The sequence below is a fragment of the Vigna unguiculata genome, chromosome 5 (assembly GCF_004118075.2).
Source record: "Vigna unguiculata cultivar IT97K-499-35 chromosome 5, ASM411807v1, whole genome shotgun sequence".
Classification (NCBI taxonomy): Eukaryota; Viridiplantae; Streptophyta; class Magnoliopsida; order Fabales; family Fabaceae; genus Vigna; species Vigna unguiculata.
In genome coordinates, this window is record NC_040283.1 from 12,013,042 (window position 1) to 12,039,220 (window position 26,179).

The 26,179-nt window shown below is 33.9% G+C and overlaps 2 protein-coding genes across 4 annotated transcripts; one reads left to right on the forward strand and one right to left on the reverse strand.

The window, feature by feature from the left end:
• Nucleotides 1-11,738: 11,738 nt before the first annotated feature.
• Nucleotides 11,739-21,288, forward strand: LOC114184094 (delta-1-pyrroline-5-carboxylate synthase-like). Its single transcript, XM_028071332.1, has 20 exons — nt 11,739-11,897; nt 12,360-12,431; nt 13,578-13,681; nt 13,899-14,001; nt 14,126-14,287; nt 14,402-14,697; nt 14,796-14,946; nt 15,039-15,203; nt 15,320-15,397; nt 15,567-15,656; nt 15,816-15,902; nt 16,078-16,164; nt 16,228-16,324; nt 16,405-16,508; nt 16,645-16,720; nt 17,271-17,421; nt 17,500-17,568; nt 20,461-20,527; nt 20,621-20,691; nt 20,900-21,288. Exons 1-20 carry the CDS (start codon nt 11,847-11,849, stop codon nt 20,979-20,981), a joined length of 2,163 nt encoding a protein of 720 aa, XP_027927133.1. The 5' UTR covers nt 11,739-11,846; the 3' UTR covers nt 20,982-21,288.
• A 1,803-nt stretch (nt 21,289-23,091) lies between these two features.
• LOC114183291 (NADPH-dependent aldo-keto reductase, chloroplastic-like) lies at nt 23,092-26,124 on the reverse strand. 3 transcript variants are annotated; one of them, XM_028070260.1, is made up of 8 exons: nt 26,042-26,124; nt 25,431-25,563; nt 25,256-25,306; nt 25,024-25,100; nt 24,268-24,355; nt 23,894-24,169; nt 23,545-23,790; nt 23,092-23,443 (listed from the first exon to the last, which is right to left on the reverse strand). In XM_028070260.1, exons 2-8 carry the CDS (start codon nt 25,554-25,556, stop codon nt 23,357-23,359), a joined length of 951 nt encoding a protein of 316 aa, XP_027926061.1. In that variant the 5' UTR covers nt 25,557-25,563; nt 26,042-26,124; the 3' UTR covers nt 23,092-23,356. The 3 variants fall into 3 exon arrangements, with proteins under 3 accessions (XP_027926061.1, XP_027926062.1, XP_027926060.1); XM_028070261.1 differs by lacking the exon at nt 26,042-26,124 and adding an exon at nt 25,955-25,976; XM_028070259.1 differs by lacking the exon at nt 26,042-26,124 and adding an exon at nt 25,666-25,937.
• Nucleotides 26,125-26,179: the final 55 nt, after the last annotated feature.

Here is a 26,179-nt window from a genome sequence, read left to right on the forward strand (position 1 = left end):
ACATTTTTCATTTTTTGGTAAATAAAAAATAAATGATAAACGAAGAGAATTTTTTTTATTCAACTGTAATTTGGGCTCTTTGTTTTTACAAAATTCACAATTTTAGGCACAAACTTTTTTTCCTACTATTTTACTCTTATACTTTCATTTATTCGCAATTTTATAAGTTATTTGAATTTCGTTTTCTGCTTTGTGTTGATCCCTTGGCTTTTAATTATTCATAGTCTTTTATTACTTTGAATATGACGCAATCAAAATTGAGAAAAAAATATTGATAATTAATAATTCGAATAAAAATTAGAAACAACTATCAACTAAAATCACAAAAACAGACTTTTTAAATACGATATTTATGATTTTTTAGGTTAAGTATCAGTCTCATGTGGTGCAGATGACCTAGATTTACGCTACAAAGTATCCGATGTAAAATTGGAGACGGACGTAATTTGTTTCATTTTTTTTAGACTTAAATATCTTTTTGGTCCTCATTTTCGTAATGTTTGTTGCGGATGGTCCTCATTTTCATAGAATGTTTAAAATGGTCCTCATTTTTACCGAATGTTTAGAATGGTCCTCATTTTCGCAATTCGTGTTTTATTTGGTCCTTTTTTGTAACGCCGTTTAAATCATTAACAGAACATTGTACAGGTGGCACGGTTTGTATTAGGGTGTGTTACGTGTACTGTAAAGGTGGCTTAATTAGATATTTGGGGATAAGTAAGTAAGCTAGGATTTTGGTAGGGAATGTTTGGGCAGTTGGTGAGTTTTGACAATCTTGTTCCTCCATTCCCAATTGGTATTGCTGCAATCTTCTTCCTGCAATCCCATTGTATAGGTATGTTACGGTCCCAATCTTCTTCCTTTCACTCTGGTTGTAATCGTTGGAGGCAACCGTGTTGTATCACTTCGTGCACTATTGGTGGTTCAACGATAAAGGATAACACACAAATCAGCAAAGGAGGTCATAGAAAAAAAATGTAGCATATGCCGTCAGATTGGACATAACATGAACAATTGCCCAGATAAGTCTGTGGATGAGCAGACTGCAACACCTGCTGAGACTGCACCAGATGCCCAAATTGCTGAGAATGCACCAACTGCTGAAACTCAAACAACTCAACCACCAAGGAATGAAGTGGAGAATCAAGCAACACCACTACCAACACCAGAAGAACCATCTCAGCAGTTTAGGATAAAATTACAGATTAGGAGGAGACCATGATAGCAGCTACAAACATCTTAGTTATTTTAGAATTTCTGATGTAGAATTCATTATTGATGTACTACATTTTGACTTTCCTTAAACTTCGTTCAGTTTCACTTTTGTCAAACATTGATGTAGTGCATTTTGATGAGGATGAATTAATGTTATGAATTTAACTTCTTCCAGACTTATATCAATTTAATTTTTCCGAAACTTAAATCAATTTCACTTACTTCAATGCTCAGATTAAGATGTCATTTTGAACATGTTGGGACTAATATCAACATAATCAAACTAATTCATTTCTTCATTTAACAATAGTACAAAATAGATTGGACTTTAAAAGATTACACACAATAACAGTACGAATAATACAATAACAACTCAAGTGAACCCTATTACTAATTGCAGCCTCTTCTCAGCAACCTTCAATGACTTCTCTAAATCATTAATCTGCCTCATTTGTGTCATGATGATGACATCCTTTTCATCAACACCACCATTTGAAAAAGTTGCAGTCCACATTATTGGAACCACCACTCTGTAAATCAATAAACCAAAAATTAAAACCAATTTATTATTAACACAAAAATAAAAATAGATTGTACCCAAAATTTTCTACCAATATTCTTTGGAGTTCTTGCCATCCTCAAAGCAGTCATCCCTCTACAACTACAAATCGGGGTTAATTCGTTTCTCGTTGAACCACCAATAGTGCACGAAGTGATACAACACGGTTGCCTCCAACGATTACAACCAGAGGTAAAGGAAGAAAATTGGGACCGTAACATACCTATATAATGGGATTGCAGGAAGAAGAAGATTGCAGCAATACCAATTGGAAATGGAGAAACAAGATTGCCAAAACTCACCAACTGCCCAAACATTTTCTACCAAAATCTTAGCTTACTTATTTATCTCCAAATATCTAATTAAACCACCTGTACGGTACACGTAATACACCCTAATACAAATTGTGCCACATGTACAATGCTCCGTTAATGATTTAAACGACGTTACAGAAAAGGAAAAAATAAAACACGAATTGCGAAAATGAGGACCATTCTAAACATTCAGTAAAAATGAGGACCATTTTAAACATTTTGTGAAAATGAGGATCATTCGCAACAAACACTACGAAAATGAGGACCAAAAAGGTATTTAAGCCTTTTATTTATTTAATTTTTTTTTTGGCTTAAATCAAAATCAGAAATGCATAAAAAAAATGCTAATCTGTATACAATAAATCATGGTGTTCTGAAAATCATAGTCTAAATGATTAACATAATTTTAGAATACATATACATGAAACGAAATTATAAATAGCAACAAATTATAATACAAAAATTAATGGAAAGATTTATGTGATTATAAGATATGTAAAAGCAACCAAGGTTTACATTGAGACTCAATTAATTATATTTGCACTACTTACAAGTCAAACCAAACTATGTAAAGACATTGTAAGTGCACAAATATATTATAATTCAAAAAAAATAATACACGAGAACCTACCTAAAATAAAAGAATTACAAACAACATAAAGAGAAAATAGGTTACAGAGATCATATGGCAGAGGTAAATGAAGAATGACAATGTGAGAAAGCACATAGAAAATAAATAACATAAATCATGACAAACAAATGGTAGGTAATGTTGATGGAGAAAAGAAAACATAACATTAGAAAGAGAAGAGAAAACAACAACATCAACGACACAAGAAGAAAGCAACGAGAATGATGCAAAAGAATTGTATAAAAGACACCTACGATGATAATTCCAAAACAAACATCATCAAAAATACATATGAAGTATAGTATGAATATTAGGATAACAATTCAATTAGCGGTCGAAAATACATATGAAAAAGACAAACACGTAAAGTAAAAAAAAAACACGTGTAAAAAACGAATGATTGACATGACTCATTATTTTTCACGTAAAAAAAATTATACAATTAAGTGAAGAGTATTAAATCTATACATTAATATACAACCTAATAAAATCAAACTTTGAATTTGAATTTGAAATAGAAACAAAAATCAAAATCACTTTATAGTTTCGGGAATTAACTCATAATTTAATTTACTCAATCTATACTTCTATACTATTAATTAAGAAGTTTCTCTTTTTGGTGTAGACACATTTTTTTATTTTTTTTTCTTTTGATAATAATTTTTCTAAAGTTAAACAAAAGACATTTTCTTTTTAATTTTACCCTTTTAACAATTAGTTTTCTGAATTAAAAAATTACAAAAGAAAAAAATTATAAAATTTAGTTATTTTTATGATTATTTTTATAAAAATTATTTTATAGCTTATTTATATAATTTTTCAATAATTAAAAATTATTTTATAATTTAATAAAAGTTTTACTATAATTAAAAAATAAGCATTAGTTTAGACTAATATCATATAGAACAAATAATTATTTTATTGAATATCACATAAAACAAAATACGGTATTTTCGAAAAAATGAAGAGAACGTATATCCTTAATAAATTCAATAAAAAAGACACACACAAAATAGGGGTCTCCTAAAAGTCAAAGTCATTCTTCAATTCAATCAGTTTTTTCTTAGTCTTGTTTTTCTTGTTTGCTCATTTCCTCAACGCATTTAGTTCTCTCAACTTCTCACTCCCACGATCGTCGCTCCGCTTCATTCGCTTCCACATCCGTGTTAGTGCTTTCGGCAACAGTATATGTATATATTAATCTTCATTTCTGTTATCATGTTTTATCGTGTTCATTTCCAAATCCGTATCGGTGATTTCTTTCGCTGATCGGAGGATTGGGAATTTCGTTCTCAAGTCCCGTGTTGTGAGAACTGATTCATGTTTCATTTTTGCATTAGTGGCCATGCTCATTTGTGTTAATAATTTTCATCTGAGTAATTAATTAGTTTTAGTAGCATCATTTGCGTCACACTAATGAGTATAATCGGAAAACTCATCCGAAGAGTATTGTAGGACTATAAAACTTAACATTGATGGCGCCAAGTCCTTGAAGCATTTCATCTGTATGAACTTCTCTAGATGCAGCCATTACCTTTTGAGCACTTTCAAACATCAAAGAAGGTTATTTGTCAATGTCATTCCTCCATTAATTCCATTAATGGAAAGCCTAGCTCTGAACAGGTAACATCTTGCCAATTTTTACTGTTCTTAGGACAGAAACCATTGCAAGTTTGTTTGGAAATTGGATTTTTAGTTAGAAACAGTAGTATTATGAATGCAATCCAAATCAAGCTGTTATGAGAAAATCAGATGGCAAGGTAATGTTTGCTCAAGGAAAGGATTTCGTAGACTTCCTATTTGATTTTCTAACTTTCCCTTAGGAAGAGAATTGTTCGGATGTTGGAAGGATATTCTTAGATGGGCAGCGTTGATGGATTAACATTAGTATAGATGAAAACAAGTATTTGAAAGGAAAGGAAGGGAACAACCGCCTTATTAATCCTTATTAATCCTGTTCTTGCCTACAGTTTAAATTAAGCATGCATATCAGATGTTACTTATTAATGGTCTATTTATGATTGTTATTAATCTTGTCCTTGTCCTTGGGTTGTGGAACCATTGGTTTAAATTTAAAACTTTTGCTTCCCATATTATTATGCTTTTTGTTATAAGTTACACACAGTCTATATCGGTTGTTAATACTCTTGTCATATTGAAGGCTTCTTTAAGCTCAAAATCGGCTAGACAATCGGTTTCAGTCATTGTTACTTGATCTAATTAAGTGCATTTCAGTGCTAGTGCTTTTCACTTTCACTTTATGCATATCTGATATTGAGAGGAAACTAGTACTTTTGAAATCAATGTCTGCCGGAGTAGATAAAGATGTTGTGAACTTCTTTGTTCCTCTCTAATAGTGTGTATGTAAATAGAACTTTTATTTTTTAGAATTTTATATTTGTTGGTATTTTAAATACTTGAAAAAACCAAGATAATAAGTACTAATATGTTTGAGAAATATTTTTTCATATTTTTTAAATACACTCCTTACTTTTTAAAGCCAGGTGAGAAATTTTTTTCATATTTTTTAAATACAATTATTATTTTTTAACCTTTTTCTTATATCCTTTATACGTAAATGAAGAAGTAGTATAGGGATGTCACTACCTTATGAGCTCATTTATTAAGCTTGAACAGGACAAGAACAATGGTATAAAATAAATAAATACATAAAAAATTAAAAAAAAACCACGAAGTGACACATGACAGTTACTGTTCATGGCCGTTAATGATTTAAACAGTATTAGCAAAAAATGACCCAATTGAACACAACCAAAATTAGGACTTATTTGAAAAAACTTGACGAAAATTGGAAAAAAAAAGTATTTTAACCTTCTAAAAATAAGTAAATTTATTAAACAAATATTAAAATATTTTTTTTCATAATTTTTCTTTCGGTATCTCTTCATAAGTATAAAAAAAATCTTATACTTGATTCTTGTGATTTATTTTTTATAAAAATGGGTAATTTGATTTCAAAATTATTAAAATGGTGTAGATTTAAAAAAAACCGAGTTTTGACACATTGTGTCATGTTGACGTAATTTCGAAGAAGTTATCATATATAAGCAATTTCGCTACAGCTGAAATCAAGTTATGTCAAATTTAAACGACTTCTTTCGAAAAGTTAAAATCGGTGTAGCTTGAAATGACTTTGATTAAGGTTAATTAAAGAAAAACGCAACGTTATGTCATGTTGACATGACTTCAGTTGTCTTACGAAGTATGTTGAAGTCATCTGAGGTTGTGACAACTTATGAGTTTATAGAATGTGTTGAAGTCATATGAAGTTGTGACAATTTCCTTTTTATTGAAGTTGTGGGTGTTTAGCACGATTTCAGTGTGTTGAAAGATTTAATGAAATTTTTTATGCTTTTATATTTTTTAGTTTTTTATAATAAAATAGAATACGAAGAAGGTTATGAATAAAAAAGAAAATTCAATTAATTTTGAAGGACTACATTGTTTGTTACATTTGGGAAAAGAAATTACTTATGGGATGACGTATCACACAAATGTCTTCTTCTTTCTTGTCTAAGTCTTATTTGAGGAGGTGGAGTTGGATCATTGATAAGTGTCCAATGTGAGATAAATTTGAGATGAATTTGACACTTATTTTGTTTGATTTTAATGATTTTTTGTATGAATCACCCCTAATTTAGTTTGTTTTGCAGCTTCCAATATCAACAAAGAGTCAAAGTCAAAAAATAAAGAAAATTAATGCATTTTTGGAAATTATGGGCAAAACTGATATTGGTGTAGTTGAGTGGCAGAGTTGAGGCTTGAGCCACACTAACAAACCCATTGCGCAAGCAAACCTCAAGCACCAAACTCGAGGTTAAGCCATGAAAACTCATTCTTTAGGAAGTTATCTCAAGAGTTGTAGCACCAATGCATGAACCCTAAGCCATAAAGGAAACCCACCTAGGGAGGAAACCTCTACAGTTGGAGCCATAAGTTCACTACTGAGCACTGCCCTAAACAATTTATAAGAGTAGAGTTGCACCCTTGTTTAGACAAACTTTTTGTGAGAGTTCTTTTGAGAGACTTTTAGAGAGGTCCTTTAGACACTTTCTCTTGAACTTAGAAAACATTATTTGAGGGTAAAAGAGGATGACTCTTCCATGTATTGTATTGTTCTCACGTCGAGGTATATACATCTCGTGGGTGGGACAAGAAATTAATGGGTGGTCCGTTAGCGGCCCGATAGCGGGTGGAACAGAATGTCCAAGAAATCTCGCTAGGATAAACTCTCTTTTTTTAACAATGGCTTTGATACCATGTTAGAAGTGGGATTTAAGCGTAACTTGTAAAACCCGTGAAATTTAATTAAATAAATAAACAATTAATTAATAAATGCAGGTGGGAGAATTAATTATGACATTAAATTATGAGTGAATGACGTGGAAAAGTACTAGCTCATGTGGTTGAGAGTACTTGGTTTATGTGAGAGGACTTGGGTTCGAGTCCTATGTATGCCATTTTGGTTTGCGTATCACTTTTTCCATTTTTGGGTTTCTGAAGAGAAACCGTCTGGCGGTTCAGAGTTCACCGCCAGGCGACGCGTGTTGGACAGCCCAGTTTCTGGGTTCTGGTTGAGTTACCCGGCGGTGATGTATACCCGCCAGGCGACGCGAGTCACATTGGGCAAATTCTGTGTTTTTCTAGGTTGTGGCGAAAATCTAATCGAAGGGAAAGACAAAGGAACTGGTTAAATGATGTTGTGATGGTAAATAGTATACGAATTTACTCAATTAATGGCAAGATTGGATGGAACAGTGGGAGGATACCTTATAGGGCTGAACATTTGGGGTTCTTGTCCTAATGATAAATTGGTAGTTAGTGATATTGGGAAGCGAGAACGAGAGCGCTCAAAGTGAGAATTGTGTGATAAGGAGTGTGAAAGGTTTAAGACCAGAATGGGGGGAAATGGAGTTGAGTTCGCAAGCACGGTGATGCTGGGATTCATACCCAGATTACGTGAACCGCTTGGCGGCACGGGATCTGCCGGCAGGCGCCATAGCAGAATCAGTTAGGGTGCTGGATGGGGGAAAATTGTGAAGTTTGGAAATTCTGGGGAGCATTCAGGTACCTATTGTGTGACAGTGTAACATAGATAGAATTGGCATTGTGAAGGGATGGCTATATTAAGGAAAGAGAGTTTGATAAAATAAATTGAGAAGACTATGATGGGTTAGAAACCTGGTAACTTTAAGGATGGCAGAGCTAAAGTATAAATTGGTTACTTAAATTGGATAGGTTATGTTTGAGTCCAAGTAGTAGTCAGAATAGTTGTTGAAAGTAATTGGAATAATTGGACGGGTGGGGAGTTCAGAGTATTAGAGTGATAACATAGAGAAACTTGATTACAATACGGTCATGGTTGAAGAAAGTGGGAAATGCTGTCAAAACAGAATGAGTGTGATGCTTGATGCGGTAATTGTGATCATGATTAGAGAGTGAATTTACATTGGTGAAACAGTGATAAAGGGAGACATTACAAGAGGAAAAAATTACAGTTAGTGATATGCTGGAGTGGTGATAATATAGTTGGATAGTCTGAATGATATTTGAACACAATCAGAACAGCCATTGTGAAATTACTGTCATGGCGCCTGGCGGCAGGGTGCAACCCGCCAGGCGATCGCGTCAGAGTAGAGTGGTACTGGAGTTGTGGCGCCTGGCGGCGAGAGAGTAATCCGCCAGGCGATATAGGCAGAGACAGTGGGATTTCTGGCGCGATGGCGCCTGGCGGTAGTGGGTTGACCGCCAGGCGGTGGCTACTGTGCTTGAGTGTTTTGAGGCGCTTGACGCCTCCCGGTACGTGTCCCCCGCCAGGCAGTTTGGAAGCTGTGGTGCCTAGCGGTATGTATCCCCCGCTAGGCGATTTTGCTGTTGTAAGTCCTAGTTATTGGACTTTGTAAGGTGTTCTACAAGGCTTTTGGTGGTGCTTCAAAGGTAAGATTGATGGGTTCCTTGAGTTGAGCTCGGAACGTATCCCTTGTGTTGAGCTCAGGATAGGGGTTAAGCACGTACATTCCTCGAGTTGAGCTCGGAATGGCATCCCTCGAGTTGAGTTCGGGATGGCAGATGAACATGATGAACCCTTGAGTTAAGCTCGGGTTGACGAGTGTTGCCGGTGTGAGTGTGCTGGTTGTGGCCAGTACGAATGGGTCCAGATAGATTGCCCTCCTCAGTTGTTGGCTAACGAGTTTGGTAGTCTTGGGACATTACGAACTATGTTCGTAATTGGGAACTCCACCTGGCGTTACGGTGTATGATCCGTGGCATTGCTTCTTGCACGTGCTCTGTCGGTTGTGGCCGATAGGTTTGGCAGCAAATTATCTTGGGGTAATCACTAGAAGAGGTAGAACACGAATGGTTTGGTTGTGGCCAGACATTAGAGAATTGAGTAAGCTATGGAATCTTGATTTTTGTAGAGTTTACAGCTGTATAACTGGTTATTTGATTATTGTTATGATGTATGTTGTTTTCATAAGCTCACCCTATCTGCTTGTGTTTGGTGATGATCGTGTACGCGGTACATGTGAGCAGAGACTGATGATGCAGGTGGAGTTGGTGAGGCTTAGTCACAGAGCGTGAGAAATGCTTGGGATTTTTATACATTTTTGTATTATTTTGAGTTAGACTATTTTGTAAACTCTTATGAGAGATTTTATTATGTTATTTTAGTTTTACTAACTATGTGTTTTTCTTTTATCCTCGGAAGTTAATAAATTTTAAATTTCCTGCGTTTTTGGGAAATGAGGTTTATTCATAAATGCGGCAACTTTATAATTTTAATAGTTTTATTTATTTAAATCAGTAATATCCTAACGGGATGTTACATAACTCAACCCCACAAAACTGACTTGTAAGGTGAGGTTTGCACCTCACTTATATACTATGAAATTGTCTTATTTCTAGTCGATGTTGGACTTCCAACAATACAAGAGAGGGACAAGGTGTTGAAATCTAGCTTCCACACACACACACACAGAGAGACACACACACACGCAGACACGCACACACGCACACACACACACACACACGCACACACGCGCACACACACACACGCACACGTACACACACACACACACCTTGCACAACAAGTGGATGGTCGTACAATGATCTGCATAATTCATAAATCATATGAGATTGGTAAGTTAGTTCAATTGGCCTTAGTAGGTATTTTCCTTTCTCTTGAGTTAAAACAAGTGATACCATATCAAATGTAAACACCAATTGAGCCACATTTATCCATCCTTGAAGTAGCACACCATGAAACCATCATATACATATTAAATTTATGTGACCCCACCAAGCCCAATTGCACCTTCAAGCTCAAGCCCAAGCCCAAGCCCAAGCCCATTAAAAGGCCCAATAACAAGAAGTATGATGAAGAACATTCAAATGGGCCTCCCAATAGATGGACACAAATATAATGGGCTTGTCACATTATTTTCATGGGCCAAAGAAATCAACAAGACTTGAAGAAGTGCATCAAAGCCCAATAGAATATATTTTAAATTGGGCCAATATTTGGGCTTTGCTTTCAATAATGGTGTAAGACATAAAAATAGGTGTTACATGTACAAATGGGCTCGACCCACTAAGAGTCTCCCTTAGGCCATGACTTCCTCATGGATCATGCATCCCATGGAGCCAAGTCCACACTCCACCTGTGTGCCTCCTTCATCCAAGGGCTAAGAGAGTGTCTCATTTTCCAAGTCTTCATCCAAAGGCTAGGAAGATGTCTCCTTCTCCAAGCCACCATCCAAGGGTGATGATTAAAGCTTCTCCTCCAAGCTTGATCTAAGGGCCAAGAATTAGCCTAGCTTTTAGGCTCACATATAAAAGCCAAAAGTAGACCATTTGTACATTTTACTCTTGAAATTTCTGATAGAATGTTTGTGTTGAGATCACTCCACTCTTCTATTATTTTGAGAGCACCTAAGCTAGAGGTTTACAACATTTCCTCTAGCCACCTTCCACTAATCTAGTTTCTAGTCTAGTTTTCCTTTCACCACTCCAAATTCCATTGCTACAAGAGCCTTAAACACTTGTCTCCATGTCATTTTCCGCTGCCTATGGAGTTCCTACTAGCCACCATACATTGGAGCTCCATCATAAATTCTACCACAATCACAAATTCAATCCAATCATCAAATGACATTGTCAAACTAGCCAATTCATAAACATATGTACTATATGTTTGTTCACTTTTTTTATTATAACAAAAATGTATTAAATTACCAAATAATTTTTAATTATTGAAATAAAAAAATATAAATTATAAAAATTTTTTTATAAAAAAAATTATATTTATAATTTTAATATAGATAATATTTGTTGTATTAATAAATTTTATTATGAGTAATTATTTAAATTCAAAGAATCATAAAATTGAAAAATATTTTTTTACTATAGATAATTATTTGAATTTAAAAGATAGTTACTAAAAATTTAAATAATGAATTCTTTTATTATTAATATGAATATGTTTGTAAAATTCAAATTAAAAAAGTATATAAATTTGATTTTGAATTTAATTTTGGAAGTTGAGGGTGTGACACACTAACCCACAATAAATCTCTCCAACCAAGTGTTGGCTAGGGAGTGGGAACAGGAGTTTCACGGATTTTGTGTCACTCCAACAAAAGAGGATCCGTGATTCACATAGAAAAAGACTCTTTTGGTGTGTCGTGTTAGAATATGCGATGATATTTTTGTAAATTTATAATAAATAATTAAAGTTAGGTATATAAATTTTAATTTTAATAAATAAATGCATAATCTTTTGAAAAGGGAAAAACTAACTTTTTTTAGTTAATATTTAAAAATATCTATAAATCTAGATTTTAATTTTAATATATAATAAAACTAATATATTTAATTTTTATAACAATAAAAACTAACCATTCTTTCTGTTTTTTCTGGGTTCTGTAGTAATTCATCTCATTATTCTCTTTAAAATTCACCTGGTATATCTCTCTAATCTCTCACTCTAACAACTTCATTCATAACAAAAATAACACCACAACGCTCTCCTCACTTTGTTTCTTCGTCTTCCCTTCTCTCCTCCTTCACTCTCAATTTGACGCTTTCTCATCCTTCTTCCTCGTTAATGGATCCCACTAGAGCTTTTGTGAAAAGTGTCAAACGAGTTATCGTCAAGGTTTCTCTCTCTCTCTCTCTCTCTCTCTCTCTCTCTCTCTCTCTCTCTCTCTCTCTATTTAATCGCATATTTCATAGCAACAACAACAACGTTCACTCTTCATCTAATCTGTTTCGCGTGCATGGAATGAAGAAAACCTAGAAAACTGTTATTCCTCTTTTCTAGTTTGTGTCACGATGCATGCATGGAGGATGGATTGTAATGCCAGTGTTATTTTCATATTTTACAGATGAAAAGGAACGAGATCTATATTCTTTATCGCTGCTATTTTGGAAGCATACATGCTGTGTATTGTTAATTAATGGTTCTGCTGATTACCGATTAAGAGATCAATAAATGGATTTTTTTTTTTCAGTTAGGAATTAGGTTAGCATTGCATTAGGAATTAGGTTAGTATTTTTGTTAATTAGTAAGTATATTATTATCATTAGCGAAACTAATTTTTGTTGGTTATTTTCTAAGGTTGGAACAGCCGTGGTTACTCGTAGTGATGGAAGATTAGCATTGGGAAGACTTGGAGCTCTCTGCGAACAGGTATAATTAATTAACACTTACCATACTGTCAAAATATAATTTGAATTTAATTTATTTGCACTTCAATTATCCTCCCATTTATTTTATGGAAATTAACATCCTATTAAAATAATAAATGCAGAATTTAATAATTTAAACATATATGACAATCTGTACTATTGTAAACATATATAAAATTAAATGGCTTAAATATATGGATGTGAAACGAGTGACTTTTTATTTTTATTTTTATGAAGTATTTTCTTTGGTTTTTAATTTCTGTAAATTTTCAAATTATTGTTTTAGAATAAATACTTTTGGTTCAACACTTGAACTAGTGGTGACACATCATATTGAAAAACAATTATTTTCAATTTTAGAGAGGTATAAATGCAAACAATTTTTCTTTTGCAATAATCAAAATCAAAAACATGTATATTTTAGCTAAAAAAACATTTAAACATAAATTAAATTTGTATCACTTAAATCAAAATATCTAAGCTCCATCAATTCTTAACACTTAACTATTTTTTATTGAGTACTCGATACAAATTTTACAACAAATTGGATAGCTCACAAATTGAAATTTTGTTTAAGTCTCTGTATTATCTCCATCAATTTTTGTCACCACATATTTACATGTGTGTTAAGTTAAAATATGTGTCAATTAATTCAGTAACTGAAAGTAGTTTAAACCTTCACAAATAGGAGTTTAGTTTTAATACTGAATTTTATGTACAGTTTCTCTGTGTTTTTAAAATATACTTTGATATATTAAAATATATTAAAAAAATTCATGTGTGAAAATTATAATGTATTTTGGAGTCAAACAAAAAAAAATGAAGAGAATACAAATTCACAAAATACCATATCCAAATCCAGCAAAATATTCCATTATTTTATTCCTAAATGTTTTTCCCCTGTTTACCTACAATACCCTCCTCTCCTCCATACCTTGATATGTTGCCACCTTCTAGCATTGGGTATGTTAGTTTATTTGAATTGGAAAAATTACATGAATTAAGGAAGATGGTGAATGGATGGAGTGAAACTCGCTAAATCTTTGTTCCGTTTCTTCTACGTAAAGACTAACAAAGTTTACATATATTTGATGTTTTTCTCTGATCATATAGTTTTTGTAGTAACTGAAAGCTATGTTTCCTGCAGCTTAAAGAGCTAAATGATAAGGATTATGAGGTTATACTAGTGACTTCAGGTGCAGTTGGTCTTGGCCGACAGAGACTAAGATATCGAAGATTGGTCAACAGCAGGTTTTTGAAATTTCTCTTTTGCTGTTAGTAAATACATATTTTTCAAATTCGTGCATCGAGCTTTGCATTAATAGCTAGTGCATAATACTTTAGTTACATCAAATCTGTAAAATTTGGTAAAAAGTTAAATATTTGGTGATGTTTTTGTGTGTGTAAACGCTACATGAGCATTGTATGAAAAAATGAGCGTAAAATAAAGGGGTGATTTTGTATGCAGCTTTTCGGATCTTCAAAATCCACAAGGAGATCTTGATGGGAAAGCATGTGCAGCTGTTGGGCAGAGTAGTCTCATGGCTCTCTACGATATCATGTTTAGTCAGGTTGGCACAAAATTAAATTGTGCATTCAATATTCCGGAATCTTAAATTTGTATGTTTTGCCATAATACAATAACAGGTATTTTATCAATCTAATTGATGTTGATATGTCATTTGCCTGGTGCAGCTTGATGTAACTTCGTCCCAACTTCTTGTAAACGATGGGTTCTTTAGGGATACAGCTTTCAGAAAACAATTGTCAGACACTGTGAGCGCATTATTGGATTTAAGGATTATCCCCATTTTCAACGAAAACGATGCCGTTAGTACTAGGAAGGCGTCCTACGAGGTATGCTGCTTCTCCTTACACAAATTTTCCTTCTGGAAACTTACTCTTTCTTTTTTTTCCCTTAAAAAACACTAGTTTGATTTTCTTGGTGTCGTGCGTTTGATTACTTTTAAGGGCAAGAACTGTCTGCAGGATTCTTCTGGTATCTTCTGGGACAATGACAGTTTGGCAGGTCTATTGGCTCTAGAACTTAAAGCTGACCTCCTTGTTCTATTGAGTGATGTTGAGGGTCTTTATAGTGGCCCTCCATCTGACCCTAAGTCAAAGTTAATTCACACGTATGTAAAAGAAAAACATCAAAGAGAAATTACTTTCGGAGAAAAGTCAACATACGGAAGAGGGGGTATGACTGCGAAAGTCAACGCGGCTGTTTGTGCTGCTTTTGCTGGCACACCTGTGATTATTACCAGGTATGAAATATGCATTCATGGATCACCTAGGCACAAGCATAGTTGGGTAATTTTGCATTTTTTGCTGACCTCAAATCGCATTTCAACCGCCATGGAAGTGGCTTTGCTACAGACAACATCATAAGAGTGCTTCGAGGGGAAAGAATTGGTACTATCTTCCATAAAGATGCTCATTTGTGGACCAGTATAAAGGAAGTGAGTGCTCATGATATGGCAGTTGCAGCACGAAATAGTTCTAGACGACTTCAGGTGAGTGAAGTTACACGTATAAAATGTGAAGGGCAGGTTCACTTTCCTGAGTTTCTTTTGTTTTATTGCATAATTGGTGCTTCTGGTTTCAGCTCCTAAATTCTGAAGAAAGAAGAAAAATATTGCTGGCAATAGCTGATGCATTAGAGACTAATGAAGGTGCGATAAGGCTTCAGAATGGAGCTGATGTTGCTGATGCAGAGGAGCTGGGATATAACAAAGCACTCATATCACGTTTAACCCTGAGACCCGAGAAGGTAAAGACTTTATACTGAAGTGAAAAGTTGAAAGAAAACTTTTCAAATCATATATCGTGAAGTTTTCTCTTTGATAGAACATGGTTTTGTTTGACCTCGGATTTTGTATTTTTCAGATCTCCAGTCTTGTAAAGTCTGTTCGCCTTCTGGCTAACATGGAAGAACCCATTGGTCAGATTTTAAAGAGAACTGAGGTCAAAGCCCCTTATAATTATTTTAATACAGTACATAAGTAACAACTTGAATTATTTAAACATTCAACAGCTATTTCCTTTTAGACGTATTAACTTTTGTAATTATCCAATACCAAATTCTAAAAAATGTTATTAACTTTTGCAATTCTGATTACTTCTCTGTGTCCAGCTTGCAGACAAACTCGTCCTGGAAAAAATATCATGTCCTTTAGGTGTTCTCCTTGTTATATTTGAATCTCGACCGGATGCCCTTGTTCAGGTTAGGAGACCCTATTCCTTCTCAATTATAATTAAAATTTATGTCTCGTTATATGAGCAAGTAGAGATTTAAAATTTATGTCTAGTGAGACTGGTAAAGTAAGTCTTAAAAATTTGTTTCGTGCATTGAATGTTGATCTTTGTTGAAATGGATTAATAGATAGCTGCATTGGCAATTCGAAGTGGAAATGGTTTACTTCTTAAAGGAGGAAAGGAAGCCAAACGATCAAATGCAATCTTACACAAGGTTTGTGCAAGTCATTACCTTAGACCTTTATTATCTGATTGATTTTAATAATAATTCTCCACTTTATTAGGTGAGGATTGACCAAGTTTAATGAGCACTATATTAGATCATTTATAGTATTCTCCATAATTTTAGTTTATAAATGCTTATATATTCACTTTCATCATTATTGTAGGTTATTACTTCTGCTATTCCAGATACAGTGGGTGCCACACTCATTGGGCTTGTGACTTCAAGAGAAGAGATTCCAGATCTGCTCAAGGCAAGTAAAATTCCTAAACTCATTTGTCTGAAATAAATTTCAACTAATTATACTTTTCCACAGCTTGATGACACGATAGATCTAGTAATCCCTAGAGGCAGTAATAAGCTTGTTTCTCAAGTCAAGGAGGCAACAAAGATTCCTGTCCTTGGTCATGCTGGTAATATAGTATTTACGTTTTTTATCTTTGATTGATGTTACAGTGTACGATTTTATCAAGTTATTATTTTTGGAATGCAGATGGAATATGTCATGTATACGTTGACAAATCAGCAAATATCGATATGGCAAAGCAGATTATTAGGGATGCAAAGACTGATTACCCTGCGGCTTGCAATGCAATGGTAATTGCAGTTTACTTCCCTTGGAATGTCTTCTCTAATGCATGTTTATCTGCCTCATATTTCCCTTTGAGTTTTCTTCATTTGCCATTCATTATGCAATTTGATCTATTGACTCTGCTCATTACAATTTTCTAAGGAAACCCTTCTTGTACACGAAGATCTGTCAAGGAATGGTGGACTTGTTGAACTTGTTGCTGAACTCCAACGCCAAGGTTTGACCTTGGTTGCTGTGAATAAATTTATGATGAACAAAACATGCACATTCAAGATGGATTTTATATACGTTCTTTTAAATTGCACCGTAGCTTCTTTTTCAACACCCTTTTAAAATTTCGATATTATAAATTTTGCTGATTATTTGTCGTCGTTGTTATTGTTCTAGTTGTTTATTTTTTTCCTGAAAACTAATGAGTACTCTGTGTGCAATGAACATCTTTTTTTAAACTTAGTACAAATTTGGAAAACATAACTAAACCCAAGACAGAATGCCTTTTCTTAGGTTAGAGAGAATGCATTTAAAATTGAAACAGAAAATATGTATAATGATTAATTAAAAGGTAAACTGTTGTCATATTTATCAAAGCTGATCATTTTGTTCTGACTTCTGAGGTATGAGTTTCAAGTTTATGAAAAACTAATTTCATTCTGTTTATTTAAATATAGTTTTTTTTTTTCTAAAAATATTACATGGATTTGTGCTGTTAAATTGGAACACATGCACACAGGGGATAACAAGACTTGTGTGATTTAATCAATCTGCAGGCGTTGAAGTATATGGTGGACCAAGAGCCTCTACCTTGTTAAATATTGCTCAAACAAAATCTTACCATCTGGAGTATAGCTCACTAGCTTGTACAGTTGAAATTGTAGATGATGTATTTGCTGCCATCGACCACATAAATCAACATGGAAGGTAAATTCGGGTTCCCCTGCAAAATCTACATTTTGCATTGCTATATTCTAAACAAATCTATTTCTTTCCTTCCTGTAGTGCACATACTGAATGCATTGTTGCAGAAGACTGTGAAGTTGCTGAAGCTTTCTTACGTCAGGTTGACAGGTAAATATATTTTTTTCCAGCAACCTTGTTGGTCCTTTGCTTCCAGTGCCAAATTCCAAGAAATATTAATCCGGCACTATCGTGTGGTAGTTTAATTCCAATGCACGTAGTAATTTGTCTGAACCACTAACCTCTCACTTTCTAAAATTTCAATGTGTCTGGTATATTGGATATTGCATTTGTCCAGTACAATTCTTCATATTTGATGATTTTTTTGAGCTCCATCTATATATTCTAAAACAATTTGGGATAAAGTCACCTTTTTATAAAACAATGGAACGTCTTCTCATTACAAAGGCAGTTTTTGTAGCTAGCTGTTTCATCTGTATCAGTAGAAATGTTAGGATATTAATGTAATCAGCATGTTATGGATATTTATACTACACTTTTGCTCTACTATGTTTCTGTGATACAAAAGAAAAAGAAACGACTAAATTATTAATACAAGCATATGTGTAGAGTTGTTAAACCATTAAAGGAACAGAATTGGTGTCATTATTACAGAGGCTGTGTAGTTGTGGCTGGTTGTTTCATTTGTATTCTTAGAAATGCTAATATTAATGTAATTAATGTAATAAGCATGTTATGGATATTTGTACTTCACTTAGTTCTCTAGGGTTTTGATCTCATCATTTGTTCTGTAGATTGATAATAGAAGTTGGAGTTTGGGAATGTTTCTTACCCTCTAGGGCTGTTCACAGGTTGGGTTGAGTAAGATTTGTGTAAACCCATTACCCAACCCACTAAAAATATATTGGATTGGATTGGGGTTAGGTTTCTACATTTTTTATGATATCCAACCTAAATCACTCTTGAGTGGATTGGATTAGGTTAGGTTAACTAGATCAAGATTTTGAAAAAGTCTTTTTTGTTAAAAGTTGTAATTTTCAAGTATCAACTTAATAAAAAAATAATTCAATTTTTACAAAAAAATTAATTCAAGGCTTTAAGTGGGCCAATAAATCAAGTTGTAACAAGTTAATTCAAGAGAATATAGCTTCTAAATGTGTGCAGAGAGTTTAAAGTTGTCAAAATGAATGATAGTGAATTTGTGGAAGAGTTCCTTGATCGACTTTAAAGGTGGTGACACATATAAAGCTGTTTAGAGAAGAACTGAGTAATCAATGTGTGGCGGAGAAAATCTTAGCTTGTCTTCTTGAGAGGTTTGAATCAATGATCTCCTCTCTAGAAGGGAACAAGAATTTCTCCAAAATAACAATATGACAAAAATGATGAATTCTCTACAAGCCATTGAGCACAGACGATCTTTCAATGGAGGAGAGTATGGAAGGTAACCTAGAAGCACAAACAGAGGTAAAGTTCAAAAATGGAAAAGTTGTTGGTGATAAAAAGGAGACGTTTGAGGAACAAAACAACAAGGGTAAAAGTTGGAAAAAGTTTCCACCTTGATCCTACTCCAAAAAGAAAAAGCATACTAAAAAGTTTTGTTGGTTCAAACTAGAAGTCAGGTGAGTCTGTAACCAACTTGGGTTTATAAAAACAGACAATACCAACAAGGACAAAGTGCTTAGATTGTCCTACACACCTCTAGACAGAGGAGAAACTCTTTGTTGCAAGTTGCTACTCAGGAATAAGAGCAGAGGAAATTCGTTGATAGAGAGTGGATGCACAATCCATGTGTCTCATAATACTACCATTTTAAAGAGCTAGGAAAGACATACATATCCAAATTCATTATAGGAAAATGAAAAAAACATAGTACTGAAAGGTAAAGGAGTTGTGTATGTCAAGACTCTCTCAAGTACAAATTTATTTAAGATGTTCTATTTGCACCCAAACTAAGTCAGAGTATGTAGAGTGTGGGAAAGATGATAGAGAAGAACTATTCTCTAATTTTTGGAAAAATGAAGTGTAAAATATTTTACCCATTTAAATGAAAGATAAATGTTTCTAGTTGAATGGAAGAATAAACAGGAGCAGGCCTTTGCAAACAAAGCGGGCAACTCACATCTGTGGCACAAAAGACTTGCCACTCAAATTATTCCACTGTGAAATATTTGAGCTCAGAATGTTAAGACAGATTGAAGGTCAAGAACTCTAATACAAGTCCTGACATGGAATCTATAAAAGTAGAGCATGAGCAGATGAAAAAGGAATACAAAGAAGAATAAGACCCTTAATGATTTGCCGCAAAAAAACATTGTTGTTGTGAAGCAAGAAAAAGATTATAAAATGTGTTGAATCTTGTTGAAGATCTAAAGAAGCAAAATGAAAAAATTCAATGCCAAAATCATTCACCTTAAACAAAAAATGTCAAAGGATAAGGAAAGGAAAGGTAGATGGTTAGGAGGGGCATCAGTTCAAGGAAACTCACTTTGACAATTCTAACACATTTGAGGAAGAATGGACAACGAAACAAGAGATTGAACTTCACTAGCTCACACATGTTTTTAACAAAAATGCCAACAAGATGATGATCGTGGTGATAACAATGATGATTATGATTTGGAGGTGCATTGCAGCTCTAAAAATCAATCAGCATATATAATAATGAAGGCACTTCTGAATGCCTAGTTTGAATTGGTAAGATAAGAACTTGGAGTATTGAAAAAAAATCTCAAGAAGTATTAGAATTTGAGAATGATTCTTTTTGATGGATCACTCTACCGGAAACATTTTATTTGTACGGCCATTTATCATAACAAGGGGAGCCTTGAGAAGACTCCTATGTCATAAGCAAATTAATATAAAAAACTATCAATTATCAGACTTTCCTAACAGTTTTTATCACGTCAGGATGCATGTGATCAAATAGAATTAATGCTTCGTTGTGTTTTTATGCATAACTATTGTTTGAATTATGAATTAGTCTAGTTATAGACTTGATGTTTCTGACTGAGGAATATACATTTTTGCCTGGTGCACAAACAGTGCTGCTGTATTCCACAACGCAAGTACAAGGTTTTGTGATGGAGCACGATTTGGCCTTGGTGCAGAGGTAATGAATGTACTTTCCATTAGCATACTTTAACAACAGCTTCATAGTCATTCATATTTTCTTTTGTATATTCCTGGTTTTATTGTTGATCAGGTTGGAATAAGCACAAGCCGAATTCATGCGAGAGGTCCTGTCGGGGTTGAAGGGTTGTTAACAAACAGATGGTACGGAATTCTTCAGTGCCTTATGTTTTTTCTTCCATTCTAAGTACACGTCAACTGAACAAACATTTTCAATTATTCTTGAACATTTTTTGTATGTAAACATATCTAGAAATATAGTTTTAAAACTGTACTGTTTTTGAAGATCATTTCTTCATTAATTGTATACTGAATTAAATTAAGCTAGACTAAATGATGCACTATGATGCAGGATATTGAGAGGAAACGGGCATGTGGTAAATGGTGATCGAGGGATCACCTATACGTACAAGAATCTACCAGTAAAAGCATAAATGCGCAGCTAGAGATTGGTAAGGATTATCGTCATTCACCTCATTAAACCAGCAGCAATTTTTCTGTTATATTTTTCTCGTACAGAAGTTTCTGCTGCCATCCGTGCAGTGTATATTTTGACTTCCATTTACCCCTTCCCAGATTTTTTTTCCTCATCTGGAACATGCTTAGGGGGAAATAAAATAACTGCACGAATGATTAGGCTATGTACTCGGGATTTTTTTTTTTTTATTAAAGTACTACTTGAGATTGTGAAACAGCAATGCAGTGACAAATAGGATTATATATTTATGGTTTTGAACAGGATTATACATTTATTATTCTTCTAGATACTCTATCTTACATTATTAATAAACGTTGCTGTGAGTTAAGGGTTGTGCACTACAAAGTTTAGATTACAATGTGGATGAATTAAAAGACGCAACTCTGTATTTCTGAACGTGCATCAAGAAAATATCGATCCAAACTAATAAACCCTTAACATGAAGAAGGGCCAGAGAAGCTCAAAATGTGCTTATATGATAATTTGAATAGGAAAGAAGCCTGATGTTACTTAGAACGCTTTAACAGAGATGGACTTTTTAAAGTAAAACAGTTAAGAGTTGAAATGGCGTAGTGATTAGTTGATAATTGGACAAAAATGTGTGTGTGTGGCACTCAAGTTAAGGAAAAATGTAATTCCTAATACTGTGAAGTGCAATAATCTTTTCGATGGGTTGTGCAAATAAAGGGGAATCGTATGTGCAATCTCATTGATGAGATGCATGATGGGGCTCCAGACTCTAGCCTATTTAGCTGCAATTTATTGTTTGACGATTTTTGCAAGAGTAAGCAACAATTTTTGAAGATAACGTAGTTGCATTAAATTTGATGATTGTTTTCCATGGAATTTGTTCTCTTGTGACCGTTTAAAACATACTTACGATTTATAAATAGTTGGCTAGTTTCACAAGAACGTTTTCAATTGCTTTTGACCAAAGTCGTTCTCCAAAATGTTCATCATCAGACTAAACAGTATGGTACGTGGAATCTAAAAAGAGAGCCTCTTTGATACAGCTACCAAGAAAAGAGGTGTTGTAATAAACCTTGTGTGAGGTGACAATGTAAAACTTCTCCCTGCGTTGAATATTGGAAGTTTTTATTCTTTTCGGTATGTGAATCTTTTTTTAAAAGACAAAGGTGTTAAGTGAAGTTTTTCGATCAAAATTGACATGCAGAGCAGCACGTCAAAATGTAATAAAAAAACAAAAATATTCACGAGGGTCAAACAATAATTAGTACAATAAAGACTAACATCGAAGGTCGAAGCTTATTATTGTAGCATGGAACTGCAGAATAGAATGAAAAATACTCTGGCTGTGTTTAATTCCTTTCATACTTGTTTATTTTTATTTTTATTTTTTTCTGAGACAATTATAGACTTCTCAACAATCAATTCTCATCCTAAATTCTAGGGGAATCCTAGTGGAGTTGTGTAGTTTGCATACAATCATAGGTATAATCTCAATGCTTCCATTGTACTCCAAGATGAAATTCTATCATAACTCTATGAAATTTTGCAATGTTTCCACAATAACTATTTTGAAAACCTAAGGAAGTAGAAATAGTGTTAGGAGATTTTTTTTCTCATTCATTTTCATCTACATAACAGTCAATTTCTCATCCCAAATCTATTTCATCTTTTGAAAATTGCTTTCCAAACAAGTGTTTTAAGAAAACAGATAGTTGAGAAATATTTGCACACTACCATCCCACCGCTACTTAAGCAACCTTTATGATCTGAAAACTATATACTTCATGAAAAGAAAAATCAAACACACCCTTAAAATGTACTCTCACAGTTTATCTAAAAAGGTGTTTTCAATGGTAAACATTATTTTACAAGTGGTATACGTAATTGTTGCTAATCCAAATTGTAAATATTTTACTTTCGGTTCATAGAGAAAGTCTTTTCTGGTTATAATTTTATCTTTAGAGTCTGGATAAATTATTTAAGTGAAACTTGTTTTGAAAGGGCCAAACTGATTTCATTCTAACAGTTTATTGTTCTTGCTAAGGGATACAGACTGACAGAGTGCTTGAACAAAAATGAAATGCACTAATTTGCTATTGAGCAGCAATTGTTTTCTTTTTGTTCTGCTTCCAATAAAGGAATAATTTCAATAAAAGTAAAAAGTATATGAAAGGTCTCAGAAAATTAAAGAATGACTCAAATTTTTTTCTGTTCGTATGTGAAGAATCACATACAACCCCAAGGAAAAGGGGTGATTGACTTTGGACAATACAAACATTAAAACATTCCCACAATTTCTATTAGCAACAGGAATTTCAGTGTAAAATAACATCCTGAGATTCATCAGAAATAATCTGCATTTCATATCTCTCCATCCCATAATTCTTCGAGACTTTTGTAAGGACTACGAGTTTCATGAACTGCAGTGTCACCACGAAGTAACCTTTGCTGCATCAGATAACAAATAAATGAATAGATTGAAAAAAAAAAATACAACTATGTATTCTGCATAAAATTGAATTCTTAGTATATTTCAAAGTCATTCTAACCTGGTGAATCAGTGATAATTTTAAGAAGAACTCAGGAGGAATACACCAATCAAACAAACTAAGGTTTTCCTTGATCCTAGATTCATTTACACTTTTTGGAAGAACACTGTGGCCACTTTGGATTCCCCAACGCAACGACACTTGTGCTGGAGACTTGTTAAGCTTTTCAGCAATTTCAATCAACAGTGGTTCCTTCAAGACTTCCCCTTTTATCCATGACCCAGGAGAGCCCAAAGGAGAATATGCCTGAAGGAAGAAGTTGTTGGTTCTTAATTGTTATCAAAACAAATGCAACAGAACCTCAATTACAGGATCAGAAAGACATCATTAAGATTGGTCAGAGTAATACTGTGAGATGAACACCAGTGGACATGCATAAATTGTGAAGAGCATGTTGCTGCCACACAGGGTGACATTCAACTTGGTTAACTGCTGGTGGAATCTTGGCATATCGAAGCATGTCTTGCAGCTTCTTAGTTGAAAAGTTGCTCACCCCAATTGCACGTGCCTGACCCGATGCAAACAAACCTTCCATAGCATTCCATGTATCTGGAAGACACAATGGAGCCATGATCTCAGGGTCCCAACCTCTTGAACCTGGCTTTGTCCTAAAAGGCCAATGCATCTTTGACAAAATAATTTATCATCAAATTTCATTCAACCAACCTCCTCCAATTTCAGTATCATTCATTGCCTAGACAGCTTTAGAATCAAGAACCATACAAGGTATAAATCAATGTAGTCAAGTTGCAGGTCCTCAAGAGTCCTAGCCAGTGCCTTTGAAACATCTTCAGGAGCACAGTCACTGGTCCTGCATGGTTAAAATTCAAGACAACCAGAGGAAATTCATTACTCCTAACAGAAATATACGACACCGAATGAAGTTTTAGGTTTATCTTCCTTTCTAGCATTCTAAACATTTCTTTATAATCAAAAGGTAAATGAAATATGTGTTAAATATTAAGTTGTTCCAATTCCAAGTTCATTAAGATATTGTATGTCCGCTATGGAGCCTAAAATTCCTAAATATACGACACCAAATGAAGTTTTAGGTTTATCTTCCCTTCTAGCATTCTAAATTTGTCTTTATAAACAAACAGTAAATGAAATATGTATTAACTATTAAGTTTTTCCTATCCCTAATTCAATGAGATAGCATCATTAAGGTCAATTACAGATATAATCCGCTTTGGAACTAGGAATTCCTTTACAATTTTGTCCTTACTTGAAAATATAAAAAGGGGAAGCTGTATTTACTCCTAAGCGACAAGAGACTATTGGATACCCGAACGCTCTCAAGTAACATATTCCAATCATAGATTCTCATAACATTAGTGAGGTATTACTCTGAAATTAGAATGATGCTCGTTATTTGACTAAAAACAATAATGCATGAAAACTAAAGTTGCCAAAAGCATGATCAGAAAAAAAAAAGTGTGGTCAATTTATCTGAGGTTAAGAATTCGTCCAGATTTTTACCATAACTTTGATGTGATGAACATCTCACTACGCTTTACAACCCCAGTAGAAAATAGTGTTTTCAGAGCCTCTCCTACCTGCATCAAATGCAAACTTCGTGGCATCAAGAAAAAACCAGAACAAACAAAACCAATTATCCTCACCCTCAACCTCCTCAAAAAATAATATTAACAGACAAAAAACTGATAGGGATTCTGAACTTGTTGAATTCTGGATTAATAAACAAATTTACCTCTTTCTCGTTATCATACACCCTTGCACAATCTATATGCCTGTAGCCGGCCTGCACCCAACAATTTACAACATTTTAAACCAAAGCAGAAATTTGCAGATGAAGCTGCTTCTCTTGTTACCAACTCTGTCTCAATTAAACCAAGAAACTAAGACATTGAATAGAAAGAAACCACCTTGACGGCAGCAATAACAGCTTCACCAACAACACCTGGAGCAGCTTTCCATGTTCCAAGACCAACTGAAGGAATCTTTGCTCCAGTGTTCAGATCAAAATATTGAGGCCCTTCCATGGTTTCCATGAATCTCCTGCATAAGAATCAAAAGGATTAAGGATTAAACTTTGATATAAAATAATTAATAAAGTAACAAGCATAAATAGATTTGAAACCCAAAGGCAGCAATCTATACCCTTTGGAGTCAAATTGCAAATTGCGTACAATTTTTATCTTCAGTTTTTTGTGTCTTAATTATATACCCCTATTGTTCCGGGAAGAGTAATTTCTTATTGAAAAAGCAAACTTTTGTATTGTTCCGGGAAGAGTAATTTCGCATTGAAAAAGCAAACTTTTGTGTACGGATTGATATTTGTCATGAGGGCAAAAGTTTAGGCAGAAAAATTGGATCAGTGGATGATGATTGTTAACAAGAAATTCGGGGCAACCAATGAAAAGAATGGAAAAGTGAAATTTGGCTTTACCCTAGTCGCTGATTAGCAACAGAGATTCAGGTGATTATGCATGATAAAGCAAGATAACTACAATCCAACAAAAAATAACAGCAATACCTTCAATATGCAACTCTTTCACAGTTTCTCCCAGGTACTCGGTTGCATTTTATATTTAGCTTTTAGAGTTAGATTACACTTTTAATCGTTTTATTTATGATTTGTAGTTCTTGTCCCTTTTGTTTTATTTTTTCGATT

Bases quoted from the DNA above. Each gene is read 5' to 3' on its own strand.
- LOC114183291 (XM_028070260.1), bottom strand. From the start codon at position 25,556: ATGGAAACCATGGAAGGGCCTCAATATTTTGATCTGAACACTGGAGCA. The intron at 25,101-25,255 runs GTAAATTTGTTT...CATTTGATGCAG, and splicing joins TGTATGATAACGAGAAAGAG to GTAGGAGAGGCTCTGAAAAC. The intron at 23,444-23,544 runs GTTAGAATGACT...TATCTGATGCAG, and splicing joins AATTATCACTGATTCACCAG to CAAAGGTTACTTCGTGGTGA.
- LOC114184094 (XM_028071332.1), top strand. From the start codon at position 11,847: ATGGATCCCACTAGAGCTTTTGTGAAAAGTGTCAAACGAGTTATCGTC. The intron at 16,165-16,227 runs GCAAGTAAAATT...ACTTTTCCACAG, and splicing joins AGATTCCAGATCTGCTCAAG to CTTGATGACACGATAGATCT. The intron at 17,422-17,499 runs GTAAATTCGGGT...TCCTTCCTGTAG, and splicing joins CACATAAATCAACATGGAAG to TGCACATACTGAATGCATTG.